Source organism: Lissotriton helveticus, chromosome 2_1 (genome assembly GCF_964261635.1).
Source record: "Lissotriton helveticus chromosome 2_1, aLisHel1.1, whole genome shotgun sequence".
Lineage (NCBI taxonomy): Eukaryota > Metazoa > Chordata > Amphibia > Caudata > Salamandridae > Lissotriton > Lissotriton helveticus.
Window position 1 is genome coordinate 31,854,163 of NC_136059.1, and position 15,709 is coordinate 31,869,871.

The following is a 15,709-nucleotide window of genomic DNA, read 5'->3' on the forward strand; positions in this document are numbered from 1 at the left end:
CTTCGCGACCAGGCACCTGATGCTGAAACCACCCCTTCCTCCGGCAACACAAGCCAGCCCCCCATCTACTCCTGGACTCCAGTCACCACCGAAGATACCACATCAACCATGAAAGGCATCAACTCAGGATCCCCCATTGACCTCTGCCCCCACACATTTTCCACAGAGCCGCTGTCGCCATTGCTCCAGAACTACGACGCACCATCAACGCCGCTTTCAAAACCGGCATCTTTCATGAGCACTGGAAACACACAGAAGTCAGACCCCTACTCAAAAAGCCCTCAGCAGATCCGAAAGACCTTAAGAACTACCGACCTATCTCCCTCCCCTTTGCGGCAAAAGTCACCAAAAAGACTGTCAACATCCAACTAATAAAATTCATTGAAGAAAATTCCATCTTCGACCCCTCCTAATCCATATTTTGCAGCAACCACAGCACTGAGACCAATCTACTCACCGCCCCAGGCTACATGTGCACCCTCCTCGACCAACACCGCAGCCTTGATCCTACTCGACCTCTCTGCAGCCTTCAACAATGTCTCCCACCACACATTCACCACCAGACTCCACGAAGCAGGCAAATAGGGAACCGCAGTCGACTGGCTCTGCTCCTTCCTCGCCGGCAGAACCCAAAGAATCAGACTTCCTCCCTTCCTCTCCGAATCCACGGAAATAGACTGCGGAGTACCCCATGGCTCTTCACTCAGCCCCACGCTCTTCAGCATCTACATGGCATCCCTCGCCGCCATCGTCAGACAGCACGGACTCAGCAAACGTTCCTACGCCGACGACACCCAACTCATCCTCTCCCTCACCAAGGACCCCAGCACCACCAGACTCAGCTTCCAGGGAGGAATGAAGGACGTCGCATGAGCAGCAGCTGCCTGAAGATCAACTCGGAGAAGATGGAGGTTCTCATCCTTAGACCTTCCCCCTCTGCATGGGACAGCACCTGGTGGCCCACAGCCCTCAGCAGCCACCCCCCATGGACCACACCCGAAACATCAGCATGGTACTCGACTCCTCCTTCTCCATGACCCGAAAGGTCAATGCCTCCACCAGCTTCAACACCCTCTGCATCATCTAAAAGACCTTTAAATGGATCCCTCCCGAATAAAGGAAGACCATCACCCACGCACTCATAACCAGAAGACATGACTACGGAAACGCCCTCTCTGCCGGGATTAACAAGTCTCTGCTCCACAAACTCCAGACAATATAGAACACCGCAGCCAGACTCGTCCTCGGCATCCCTTGACACGAACATATCACCCAGCACCTGCATAACCTCCCCAGGCTCCTTGTCGAGAAAAGAGTAACTTTCAAGATTCTCACCCACGCCTCCAAATGCCTTCACAGCACCAGACCCCTATATCTCAACAACAGAATCTCCTTCCACGTACTCAAGAGGAACCTCCGATCCGCCGACCTCGCTGAACCCCTGTGCATCTGCAGAGCAAGAACGGGTGGGAGAACCTTCTCCTACATCGTGGCCACAACCTGGAATGAGCTGCCAATCAAAATCAGATGCACCCCACCCTACACATAATCAGGAAGACACTAAAGACCTTGCTCTTCGACTGACCGGAGATGCCCCAACCCCCCAGCACCTTGAGACCCTCACGGGTGAGTAGCACTCTTACAATTTGATTGATTGATTGATTGATTGCAGTTAAGTGTAAGACAACATGTGGATGAATTGGTAAATAATCTGTGCAAGTAGGGTGTGATTGAGCCTATAGCCTCATCCCAGTCGTTGTCACCTACAGTTTTAGTTCGCAAAATGAACAATTAATGGAAGATATGTATCTATTTCTGTAGTTTAAACCAAACCATTTGGGTGGATGGATATCCACTACCAAAAATAGAAGAGATGATGTGTACTCTAGTAGTAGTGCAGTTTCAAAACAAGGCTTACAGTCTGCCTATCATCAAGTGGTGTTGGCAAAAGTATCTAAACACCTTACCACTTTTGTCACACCCAGTTTGATAGAATGACCTTTGGACTTGCTGCCAGTCTTGTGGTGTTCCAGATTTGGGAGTGCGAAATTAAATGAAATGAAAAATTGCACTTGTATAGCGCGTATCTACCCGGAGACCTCGCAGCGCTTTAGACTGATTTCTAGTGGCGGGCTCAGGGTGGATCAACACGCTTTTGCGAACAAGTGCGTTTTTAAAGCCTTTCTAAAAGATATACGGTTATTGTTCTCTCAAAGGGAGAGAGGGAGAGAGTTCCAAAGCTTGGCCGCAGTATGGGAAAAGGAGCGACCGCCCCAGCGAGCTTTGTTGATTTTAGAAGTAGTTGCAAGCTGTAAAGAACTAGTGCGTAAGGCTCTGGACGGGGCATAAGGCAAAACAATGGGGTGCAGAATTGCTGGGCCGGTGCGATGAAAAGATTTAAACACAATGCACATGGCCTTGAACTGCACTCTAGCCGCTACTGGGAGCCAGTGGAGTTCCCTCAGAGCTTTCTTGGCTGACTGCCAGCGGGGAATGTTATACAAAAGTCGGGTGGCACAGTTTTGTGTAACTTGGAGCCTGTGAATCACTGCTGCCGGGGCTCCTATGTATAGAGCATTCCCATAATCCAGGCGGGAGAGTATCAGGGCCTGGATCATGATCCTCCCGGCCTGGAATGGGAGCAGAGGGAGCACCTTACGAAGCATTTTCATCAGCCCCATACATGTAGAGGCAGTTTTGGTGGCTTGGACTGAAAAGTCAAGCGCTTTGTCCAACCAAACTCCGAGGCTCTTTATCTGGGATTTGGGAAGGGGAGGCACGCCAAGATATGGGGGCCAGATGGATGCTAGGGCAGACGGGGAGGGGTTGCCAAACAGCATGATGTCTGTTTTCTCCCCGTTGAGTTTAAGATGGGAAGATTGCATCCACCTGGCAACAGCCTCTAGACAGGGACCTAAGGTGGAAGACGAACCCTCAGAGTGGTCAAGAGAGACCACCAGTTGGGTGTCGTCGGCGTAGGTAACAATACGCACACCAAAGGGATGGACTATACCTTCTAGAGGTTCCAAATAAGCGTTAAAAAGAGTGGGGCTCAGGGAGGAGCCCTGAGGCACCCCACAGCTGAGTGGATGCCTAGGGGACACTGTCTCGCCCTCAAACACCTGGAAGAATCGTTCATCGAGGAAGGAGGCTAGTCATTCCAGGGCCGTGCCCGACACGCCCAAACCACTCAGTCGTTGTAATAATGTGGCATGGTTGACCGTGTCGAACGCGGCACTGAGATCAAGTAATATGATGGCGACCTTTCCTCCCTGGTCCAGCACAGCTCTAGCTTCCTCCGTCACTGACAAAAGGGCAGTTTCAGTTCTGTGCTGAGGGCGGAACCCTGTCTGAGAGGCACGGAGAAGACTATTGGACTCTAAATAGTCCACTAAGATGGTATTGACGTGCCTCTCGAGCAGTTTACTCATCCACGGCAGTGAGGAAATAGGGCGATAGTTGGCCAGGTTGTTCTGGTCCAATGTAGGTTTTTTCAATAAAGCTTTAACCATCGCGCACTTCCATGAAGGTGGAACAGATTTCAAAGTGATGAAAGCGTTGAGAACATCCAGAATGACCGGACGGATGACGTCCATGACCTTGATGAGAGTCTGGGGGGGTGCTTGGTCATTGGGGGATCCCGAGGTGGTCTTAAGAATCAGCCTGTCTAATGTAGTGGGATCGAGGAGTGGAAATTTGTCGAGCAAACAGGGGACAGATTGGTCAGAAACTGTAGGAGTGATGTCGTCACTGCCAGTAGTAAATGAGGAGTAGATAGCCTGGATTTTCTGGGAGAAAAAAATGGCAAGATCGTTACAGCGAGTTTGTGCGCTGTCTACTGAAGGTCGCTCAGGAGGGGAAGAAATTAAAGATTTAACTATTTTAAAAATGTCCTTAGGGGCATTAGCGGCCAGATTAATTTTCGAATCATAAAAATGGGATTGTGCAGCTTTTATTTCATTTTTATAGAGCTTTATAGCAGCTCTGTGCTCAGCCTTCCTCTGTTGTGAATGGTCCTGCCTCCAAGCTCTCTCCAGTTTACGACAAGCTTGCTTCATTGTTCTAAGGGCGGGCGTGTACCACGGAGCAACTTTGGGTCTTATTATTGATTTCAAGGGGTTCCTGGGGAGGACTTGATCAAGGGTACTGGAGATCCAGTTATCAAAATTAGTCGAGGCGGTGTTAGGATTAGTCGCCCTTTGAGGGGGGTATTTGGTAAGACCCAATTCCCAGTCAGGGAGCGAAAGCGAGGACCATTTCCTTCCCCAGTGTTTATTAAAATTTTGAGTAATGGAGGGGGGACTTATGGACCATGTAAAAGGTATTAAAAAATGATCAGTCCAGGTTAGAGGAATGGGAGTCTCACCGTTACACTGTCTAAGTTACTATAAATATGGTCTAAAAGGTGTCCCTTGATGTGTGTCGCAAGAAAGCCCTTTTGGCGTAAGTCAATAGCCTGAAGATTGGATCGAAGACTATTGGCTGATATGTCACGAGGGTCGTCAAGATGCAGGTTAAAATCGCCCAGCAAAGTAAAATTTGCCGAGGTGAACAAAGCAAAGTGTGGAAGTAGTGAAGTAATGAAAGGATGGGCTTGTTATAAAGGGCAACATTTTGGTCTATAGAAAAGATCATGATGAGCACTTGTCTAGGTTAGCTGTGGTTTTGGCTGCCTTGAGGAAGAAAGAATTAAAACTCCGGAGAGACCAATGTGATTTTGGCAAGCACGAGGTAGAGTACTTGGGTCACGTCATTTCTGGGAAGGGCATTTGTCCATGTCCTGGGTTACTGAAGGTTAATGAGAAAGTGCTGCTTCTATTGGACAAGGAGCAACTTAAGGCTTTTGGGGGAAATTTGTGAATATTATGCTAAGTTTGTGCAAAATGTTTTTACAAAAGCTGAGCCACTCCTTGCCTTGTTGTAAAAAAACAATACGTTTGTGTGGAGTGTGACCCAAGATCCAGCTTTTAAAGAGATTAAAGAAGGATTGTCAAAAGCACCCCTGCTCAGTCTGTGTGCACCTGGTGAATTCCTGCCAGCAACACTGGATGAAAGTGGTGTGGCATTGAGGGCTGTGCTATCCCAAGGCAGATGACGTGATGAATGTACCATTGAGTTCACCTCTCGTACTCCTAGACCACTGGAGAGGCAGTAATCTGTCATTGAGCGTGAGATGCTTGTGTGTGTGCGGTGGAGCACTTTAAAGCTTATGTGTGGGGTGCAAGATTTATATTGCCGTCAGACCACAAACCACCAATACCCATTTTGAGTGGGAGCAATGTTCATTTTACTAAAGCCACTGCTAGACTAGTAAGAGTAAGTGTGAAGCTGGTTGAATATGAGTGTATACCAGGTAGAAGAAATCAGACAACCGGTTGTCTATCTAGATTGCCAGTCTCAGGAGAAGATACTGAGGAGGTTGATGACCAATATGCTGTGGAGTGTTTAGTTGCCAATGTGTTTTGGTTAGATACCAAATGTTTCAGTGAGGAGGACTAGAAGTGTGCTCTCAACCAAGATGTTTTTCGTGTTCAGTAAAGTTGAGGAGTATGTTAGAAAGGGTTGGCCAAAAGAAGGCAATCTTTCTGTGGAATTTCACGCGTATAATAAGGTGCAATCAGAATCATTGATGGAAACTGCATTATTGATCAGGCTGGACAAGTTGATTCCTCCAAGGAAGATCATAGACAGATTTCTGAGTATAAGTCATAAGGGTCATTTAGGCATGACCTTGGCAACAAATAGATTGAGAGAAATATTCTGGTGGCCAGGTATGGACAGGGATATGGTGGATTGGGCTGGTAAGTCTGTGAATTGAGTGAGCATTGATAAAGGTTTAAAATGTGCAACCCCACCTATGGTTATTTCTGAGTGTTCTCAGAGAGTATGGGAAACAGTTAGTATAGATTTTGTTGCAGCCTTTTAAGTTTTAAATCTGCTCAATGTTTTGCTGTTGTCCTAATCAATCACCTCTCAAAGTGGCTTGAGGTCAAATTTATTTGTGAGCTGAATACCAGAAATGTTATCACGTTTCTCTGGAAGTGTTTGCCAGAGAAGATTTAATTATAAAATTTGATAATGGTGTGCAATTAGTTTTTTTTAGAGATGGGGTTGTTTTTGAAACAGGGCAGACCTCAGTCATAAAAGGTGCAATCTCTATTGTCCCCACGACAGTGGTCAAATTGAGAGAGCTAACATGATGATCAGTGATTGTGTCAGAGGGGCAGTGATTTATGGTGTTGATGTGGTAGATGTTGTATTTGCTATGCTGTGGTCATATCGTAACACACCTCAGATTGTGATGGGAACTTCTCAATTTTTGGCTTTATGGGGTAGGATCACACTAGACCTTTTGAGGCTGGCGTGGTTGAATAACTTATCGAGGGTCATGTTTAGTGGCGGTATTGCTCATGACATTGGAAAAACCCAAAAAAACTTTGGGAGAGTCAGAGAAGAAGTAAAGAGAGGTATGATGTCATACGAGCCCCAGGCATTCATTTTATCTTTAGCTCCAGGGAAGTGACAGTCCCCAAGGCTGTGGAGGAGGCTGTATGTCCCCCATATCCGATTTATCTTTAGCACTGGTGTAACAAACCTTGAGGGGGCCTCCGTGCAAGGCACGTGGAGGGGCCCCCTCCGAGCTCAGTCAGGAGCTCTGCAGCCAGAGTGTTGTGCTGAGGGGGCCCCCTGGAGCTTGCCCCCCGCACCAGAGGGGCTGTGGGGGCCAGTGTTACACCCCTGATCTTTAGCCTAGGAGACGTGACAGTCCCTTGGGCTGTGACAGAGGCCATATATTTTAGCGTTAGCCCCGGTGAGGTGACAGTCCTCAGGGCTTCAGGAGAGGCCATATGGGTCCCCCCAATTCATTTTAGCATTAGCCTTGATGGCGCGGGATTACCAGCTCAGTTTACCATACTCACCTGGGCCCATAAACATTCACACCTTGAACCGGCAATCCAGCTTATCTTCCTGCCTATCAGAATCTTTCACTTTAGGACTTATAACTGTACACCATGATTTACCAATCCTTGTCACCTGTACTCTAAGTCCTAAGGATCAAAGGGTGTTAGCATAATAGGTAGATAATAACATTTACCTTTATAAAATAACCACAGACTTGGAGATGTCTTAAACACTTTATCTATGCAATATTTTGTGAGTTAACAGCCACAACAGTGAAACTAAGGACTTTTCAAGTAGGAAAAGAATTATTAAAGCATAATGCTTGCAAGACTTCAAAGAAATGTTTTAGGCATTGGTACTTGGGAAGGGTGAGAAAGGGAAACAGCACAGGGACATACCACACAGATTATATTTACCTAGAATGGTGCGATGACCAATCTTGGCCACGGGCTGGGTCAAGAAAGAGGATAAGGGCTCCCGACAAAATCAGGTGCCCACAGGACAGAACAGGTGCAGGTCAGGACAGGTTTCCTCAGCTAAGTGCAACACCAGCGTCACACCCCTCCCTGCGGCTATCACTCGGACCCCGACTGGGTCATTGAATCTTCTCCCTCAGCAGACCCCTCTTCTTCTGTCAAAGTGCTCGACCAGCACTCTGCTCTCAATTCTCCTTCTGAACTGGGGTGGCAGAGTGGGCTAAAGAACGGTGATGGATTAAACCCAGATCTTTTGACTGGGTGTGAGTGTTTGATTGATTCAGATGCTCCGTCCATCACCACCCCCTTTTGTACCGCTTTGTTCGCCCTAAGTTGGCAGGGTATGCTCAGACGTGAGTCCCTTGCTCACTTTGCCACTGGATTCAAGCAAGCCGGGCTGAAGACGGCTGGAATGCCAGAAACCGGTCCTAGGAAGCTTGTTTCCGGTCCAGGGAAGACATGGCTTGGCAGTTCGGGCTGGACTGTTCCCATGATGCACAGGGTCAGACTGATTTGCATATAGCCATGTCTGAACTGGGGTGGCAGAGTGGGCTACAGAACGGTGATGGATTACACCCAGATCTGAAGACTGGGTGTGAGTGTTTGATTGGTTCAGATGTGCCGTCCATCAGCACCCCCTTTTGTACCGCTCAATTCTCCTTCAGCATACGTTGGGGCAGTGAAAGGTCTGTGACAAGTCGGACAATCTAACTGACGAAGCCTACCTTAGTTATACCATTTTCCAGGGCATGTACAACCCCCAATGTTGCAAATTCATGTATTCCCTTTATTTGATTGGTCAGAAAGACGAGGAGAGGTCATCGCACCATACCTGTGTGAGATAATTTCCATTCAATAAAATTAATCAATGTTCCCGCCCATAATTTACTTCCCCATGATTTTATTTCACCCAGCAATATTTGTTTTAAATTTATATACAATGTATTTGATTAGTTCATATTACTTCCTCTTGTGGGGTCAGACGGTCAGTTTCCCAGGAACATCATGGGTAAGAAGGGTTTTGGCTGCCATTCAATGACATGACTTCAAGGATCTTTGTGCTTGACTGCGCATGACCAGGGTTTTCAAAATGGAGTTTGCGGCACCCTTCAGGCCCAAATACGAGCTAATAATAAAGTCAAAGAGAGACATGTTAGAATGCAAAAATAAATTTATGCACTGTATACCACTTATTTCTACTCTAACCCCATTACTTTATTTTAACTATAGCATTAATAGTTAAGCAGGATGAACAAAATTTAATTCAAGCAGAAGCATGTGCGTAAATGTGTGAGACATGAAGCGGCTATCTTTTATACTAATGCGCAGCTGCAAGAATTTCCCACCAAAGCAACAGATACATGACACCACGTAGATGTGGCAGACGCATGCGCAAAAGAGTTCCCCGTTTTCGGCGGCTATTTTCATGCACTCAAGTTACTGTTAGAAGAAGCACATTGGAAATCTTCCCCTGGATACTTGAAATGTTGTGTAGTGCAATTATTAATAATACAAAACATGTTGATTAATAAGTTATATTTTATTTCGAGAAGACTGAATCCGAGCAAGTTTCTTTACGTATGAAACCTTACTCCATCAGCCCCCGAAGGTGACGGTCCTCGGGGCTTTGGGAGAGGCCGTACGGGCCCTCCGCATTTTTTTTTAGTGTAAGCCCTGGTGGGGTGACGGTCCCTGGGGCTACGGGAGAGGCCGTACAGGTTCTCCTGCATTCATTTTCTCTTTAGCCTCTCGGTGAGGTACTGTCATGTTCCTGCATGTGATGTCCAGGAGTCTATCTCACCTTTCCGAGAGGTACCGACATGCAGTTGCATAACAAATGCCCTGCAGACCTTGCAGTGCGGGGGGCCCGATGTCCAGGGGGCCCCCTCAGCAAAGTACCCCGGACTGAGAAAATTAATATCTAGTTATAGTCTTAGTGATAATTGAAAGGTCTTTAGAAGAAGGCATGGTACCTTTATCCACTCTGATTGGTTGCGCTGAAATCAAGGGCTTGAAGTCAGTGGTGGATATATAGATCATCGAATCAAAACACAGTGAAACCAAATGCTCTTGAAGGAAGGTGCCACGCCCTCTGACCCCCTTCTGTACAATGGAAAGTCAGCAGTTCAGTCTCCCCGAAGATTGACGAGGTACCTATAAAACAAAGAGTAAACATTAACAGCACAAGTATTATATGTAGTGAAGTACAGATAGGAACGTCTAAAACAAATGACCATCAACAAATGCCACAAAAACCATTGAATGCAGTGATAAGTTCTTCATCGTGAAGCTGTTTAGAGCATCTTTTGTGTGACTAACCAGTACATGTTCTTGCTTCTACAGACTGTGTTGTTCTGGGCTTGTGAGGAAAACCCCTTACCTAGTGATTGGAATGACCTGACGGTGAGCTTCGTAAGACTGGTGGATTATCTTGTGGTTTACCTCCAGAAAGGAAATCTACCCCATTACTTCCTGGGTTCAGATGTCAACCTGTTCAAACCGGAGCACCGCCCCCGCCTTCCAGAGCTCCTGGATGACGTCAACAAGTTCAAAACTTCTCCAATGAAGTACCTCAAATGAGAATTCCCAGGTAAACGTCAGGAAATTTTGCTCAGAGATTGGTTCACACCTCTTTTGCACATTTTCTGATGTGGGGTCGTGGACACTTAGGGGCCCATTAGGATGGCGGGCGGATCGCCCCCGCCAGGCTGGCGGTAGCCACCGCCGGCCTGGCGGGAGCGATCCGCCCGCCATCCTACCCTGAATGACCCCCCCGCCATATTAGCACGGCGGGGGGTACTGCGGCGGACGGAAAGACCGTCCGCCGCTTTTCCACCCTGGTCACCTTATGGCCGGGGCGGAATAGGGTTTATATGGTGGCGGTGTCTATTAGACACCGCCAGCCATATTATGATAGGCATTTGTGAATGCCTTTCTGTGGCGGAAATTCCGCCACGGAAAGGCATGCGGAGTCCCCCTGCAGGTGCCCATTGCGGGCCCCCAGGGACTCCGGGGGGTGGTGGGGGGTGCACATGGGGGGTACCTATGGTACCCCCCTGCATTTCAATGCACAACATGCATTTTTAGCATAGCCGCCGCAATGCTAAAAATGCGGGAAGCGCCCGCCACTGTGGCGGGCGCATTCTAATATGTACAACAGGACCCCCGCCCTTATGGCGGGTGGTCCCATTCACCGGTAGGATGATAGGCGGACAAAGTCCACCCGTCATCCTAATGGGGGCCTTAATTTGAGCACCCCGGTGGATTTATTTTATATTGCGCGGCCCCAAGCATCCCGGCACTGATGAAAGGTGTTTATTGTTGTTTAAAAGCACAGAAAACATGGCTATTGACTGTCTGATTTTCTTTATATTAACATTATGGGGCATGAAAACTATATGATTTTAGGCAAGCTCAATATTTGGATTAAGATCTGAGACTAAGGGCCACATTTATATAATGGTGGGCGGCCCGTTTCTCTATCAGTGAGACTAGAGAGACAGAGTAAATTACTCCGACGCCCGGACGGAGGTGCTGCACACAATATTTTGAAAAGACCGCTAAGCTGGTGGCCATTTCTAAAGCACTGGCAGGAATCGCTATCTCCAATGGCGAGAGGAGCATTTAGCACTGGCACTGTTTTCCTGGCAGTAACGGGCACTGAAAACTGACCTCTAAATCAGGTGGAGTGGTCACCACCATGATTAAATATAAAGTCCGCCTGCTTCTAACTTTGGCTGGCGGACCATTATCTTTGTGCTATGTATACTCCGTCGCCATTGCGATGCAGTACACATACATCCAAGATTTAAATGACGCCCTAATTCACTTTTCCATAGGCTTCACCCAGTTAGTCCGGGCTCCAACCCATGTATCTGGTCATATCTTAAGCAAATTTGGTAACCTTATATGATACGTTATAGTATGTTCATTTATTTATAAAGCATGTAATTACCCAGAGGTGTTCTGCCGCTCATAAAACATTGACCGCAATACAGTCAAAATACTGATCTAAGGATGAAAGGCAAGTCATCATGTCTTTGCAAAGGCTTAAAACTTTCAGGTCTATTCCATAAGGAAGCTGTTGGTTGAAACGTGTGGTGTTCATTGTCCAATGAATGAGCGGATCTAAGATTGTGCAAGGGTTTTTGAGAAGCAAATAAAGTGGTCAGGTGACCATTAGCCATGTTGGAATCAAAGCTTTATGGCAAATGCAAAGTGCTTTAGAGATTCACTTTGAGACTAGTAACCAGTGGAGAGAGAGCAGTAGAGGGGAAACTGAAACAGAGGTGAGTTAGTGTACTTTGCACAAGTGCCACTCAAGTTTATCACAAAAAATTTTAAGAAACATATTTAATCCTAACAGTATTCCAAAATAAATGCATGCAAATGATATACTAATAAAAGATGTAAAAACATATATTCAATTGATGATAGACATTCACAAATTTTGGGTAGAGCAAAACGATGAAAGCTTCAGTAAGGTTTGAACATTGTCTCTTACGAAGATCAGTTTGAGATATAAATGTTGCTAAAATACTAACCCTGGGCAGAAACAAAGGACATGATTCAGATGTTATTTCAGAATGACATCATTGACAGCGCAGGTGCTTTTTCCTGTCTTTAATTGGTAGCCAAGGGTTTTCAACTACTGGTAAGTTTCCAAATGTTAACATTTTATAAAATGTTCTAATATCTAGGCCAAAGTCTGATTTAAGTAAATCTGTATTTCCTCCATTTTCACAATAGAACAATTAAAATGTAACGTTTTAATATTTACACAATGAGAGAAATCATTATTCAAATATTTTTGTTGATATATTTTTTCAACTATAATTTCATACTTGCTGAGCTAGTTCCATTGTAAATATCTGCTCTGGCAATATCTAATAAAGCACCTAAGAAAACAAATACTTTTCATCCTCTTCATTTAATATTTCGGTCCAAATATCTTTTTCATATCAAGTGATGCAGCCCTAGAGAGATGGTGATAATAATATGTCCCCTTCTGTAATGCTGGATATCTTATTTCTCTCTTTGTTATTTCTAATCTCAGAGTTTCAGCTGGGGTTGAGCACCACAAACAGAAACATGTCTCTGGGTCTCCCACACCTGTGACTGAATGTATTCATCTTTGTGATGGAAGTCATTGATTGTCCTTTAATTCCATGAAGCACAACTGGGGCCATTTTATAGGTTCTTTAAAAACATTACAAGTTTTTTTCCCAAGACCATAAAACAAAATCCAAACTAACAGAACTGGCTGTTGCTAATTGAATTTGGAGGCGACTTGACCAAGATAGGTTGTTAATCATTGTGAATCTTGGGTCAGTTAAGCTTTTAACTACCCCAAGACATTTGTTATTGGATCACCACTTCCCAAAGTTGTCCGTCCGCGTGTTCCCATTTGTACAATTTTGGTTTATTTTCATTACCCAATAGATTGTGGGTTCGAGGAGTTAGCTAGTGCATCTAACTGTCTCTGCTACCCCAACTCCCCCCCCCCCCCCCCACCCCCGGGAGTTCTACGAGCACCAAGTCAGCAGAATACATTAGTCCAGAGTTTTCCGATTTCGGAAGGAAGGGTTGAGATAATTTCGTGGAAAGTCAGATACCTAAAGTAAAAAGAGTAAGGGCGCCAACACACATGCCATTTGCAACTGAGATCTGGGTTTATTTTGCTGCTCCACCGGATCAAATACACAACTAAAGTCTTCAAAAGCAATGCATAATTACATTTTTCAGATTTTCACGTTTCACACGGGTTTATAGGCATAAAATAGTGGCAATGGTAGCGAAGGAGGGTCTTTGGGGCACATGCATCAAGGTAAATTGCATTCGCAAACGGTGCGAATCGCAAAATTCAGCCGTCTGCGAATGCAATTTCCTTTTTTGGGATGCATCATGTTTTTTTATTTTTTCACAATTTAAGGAATCGCAATTATGTTGCGATTTCTTAAATTGCGATTGCGTCACACTTTAGAAATTGCGAATTCGCAAATAGGAAGTGGTAAATTACCATGAAGTTCACCTTCATGGTAATTTTGAAAACTCTGAAAAATGCACAGAAGTGCATTTCTCAAAGTTTCATTTTACACACACACATGCCCTTAGGGCATGTGTGTGTGAAAAATGTTCTTAAAGTTAAATTTCAGGGGTGCAGGGGGGGTCCTTTGGACCCCCCCTGCACCCTTGTAATAGCATTCTCATTTTGCGATTCCTTAATTGCGATTCGCAAAATGAGAATGGATTCCCAATCATTCCTATGGGCCTCTAGGCCCATAGGAATCAATGGGAAGGGATTCCTTAATTGCGATTCGCAAATTGTGAATCGCAATTAAGGAAATTTAGGAAATTTCTTGATGCATAGCCGTTTGCGATTCCTTAATTTTCGCAATTAAGAAATCGTAAACGGCAACAATGATGCATGTGGCCGTAAATCACACCTACTTGGGGGGTAATAATTGTTTCTCCATGATCTAACTTTTCATTTGTGACAGTCAAACTCTTGTGAAAACGTGTCCCTGATTTATCTAAGAGGATGGATCTGAGTTTATGATTAATGATTATTTGCACAACAGGTGTAAGTGTGAATGATTATCTGACACAACTTAACAAATAATGTCAGGGACACATTTTGTTGTCACCAGTAAGTGGTTCACATTGCGCTTCGTCATTGATGCCATTGTGGTTTCTGAACTCACTACTTGCAGTTTCAGATGTTTGATATTTACTCTTCCATTAAAAGGGAGGAGAAGAATATCGAGCTGCCACAATATCGAGGTACAAATATTGAGTAACAGAATATCGACTTCCTATCTACAAAAGGTAAATACAAATATATTGAATCCTAAATATCATTGTTAATAATACAGTTTGCTAAAATATCGACTTTTTTAAATGTCTTAAAAGTAATATAAAATTAATTAAATAATAAATATATTTAAGCAAAACTTCTTAAAAAGAATTAAAAAAGATTAAAATTAATAAATAATAAATGTAATGTACAAAACACATGCATTTTCAAATGTTTTATATATATTAACTTAATAGTATTAGAAAATAATTAATATGAATTATAAAATATTAAAAACATAACTTAAAATATAATTACATAAATCACAAAAAAAAAAATCACAAAAACATGAGATCGGCCTCTCTCAGACATCTGGTCACTCCGAGATTTAAGAGAGCTCGTCTGGGAGGAAAATCCATGACGGTCATAGCTGCTCAGCTATGGAATAGCCTCCCTGACCATTTGAGACACACGACTAACCTCACTTATTTTAAAAAGCACCTTAAGACCCACTTATTCAAGCAATTCATGTAAATGCACATATCCTCTCTTGTTATGTTATCCCTTTGTTACTTTCTGACACTGAATCCCTCTTCGCGCCAGGACAGTCTTGACTAGCAGTGCGCGCTACAAGAAATATATAACATAACATAACATAAATATATAAATAAACCTATAATATGAATATGCAACTCAATTATATATAATAAGTTAAAACATTAAAATAAATATAAAAAAAATGATTTACACTACATTAAATATAACAATACTGAAAATGTTGCATAGCGTAGGGGATCAAATTACTATTCCCACTCCAGCGAGTGGTACAGTAGGGAAAGTGTTGGATAGCGGGCGGGTAAAAATTACTATTCCCACTCCAGTGAGTGCAAATCAGGGAAAGTGTTGGATAGCGGGAGGGTAAAAATTACTATTCCCACTCCAGCGAGTGCAACTGTAGGGAAATTGTTGGACAGCGGGAGTTTAAAAAATACTATTCCCACTCCAGTGAGTGCAACAGTAGGGAAATTGTTGGATAGCGTGTGTGGGAATAATTTACTATTCCTACTCCAGACACCACCCTTCAAACGCAAACGCTCAGGCGGCTGCAGATTCAGAACGTTTACTCCTCGCCTGTGGAATGCCTTCCCTCTTGAGATCCGGATCTGTCCAGCCCTCATGTCATTTAGGAAAGCTTTAAAGACCTGGCTTTACCAACAAGCATATCAATAACCCTGCACGTGTAAAAACCTTGGCCACGTCTTCTTTCTCTCGATAGCGCCAGGAAACCAATCGGTGTTAGTGCGCTTAATAAATCATTATTAACATAACATAACATAACAGTGAGTGCAACAGTAGGGAAAGTGTTGTATAGCGGGAGGGTAAAATGCCTATTCCCACTCCAGTGAGTACACCAGTAGGGAAAGTGTTGGATAGCGGGTGGGTAAAAATGACTATTCCCACTCCAGCGAGTGCAACAGTAGGGAAAGTGTTGGATAGCGGCTGGGAATAATTTAATATTCCCAATCCACCAAGT

General features: G+C 44.5%; 1 protein-coding gene across 1 annotated transcript in view; it reads left to right on the forward strand.

The window, feature by feature from the left end:
- LOC144820044 (cyclic GMP-AMP synthase-like receptor 1) overlaps nt 1-9,959 on the forward strand; it is an 84,046-nt gene extending 74,087 nt beyond the window's left edge. Inside the window, exon 3 of the mRNA XM_078677700.1 lies at nt 9,723-9,959. Within this exon, the coding sequence (XP_078533826.1) occupies nt 9,723-9,959 (237 nt within the window). The remainder of the gene's footprint in view (nt 1-9,722) is intronic.
- The last annotated feature ends 5,750 nt before the right edge of the window (nt 9,960-15,709 follow it).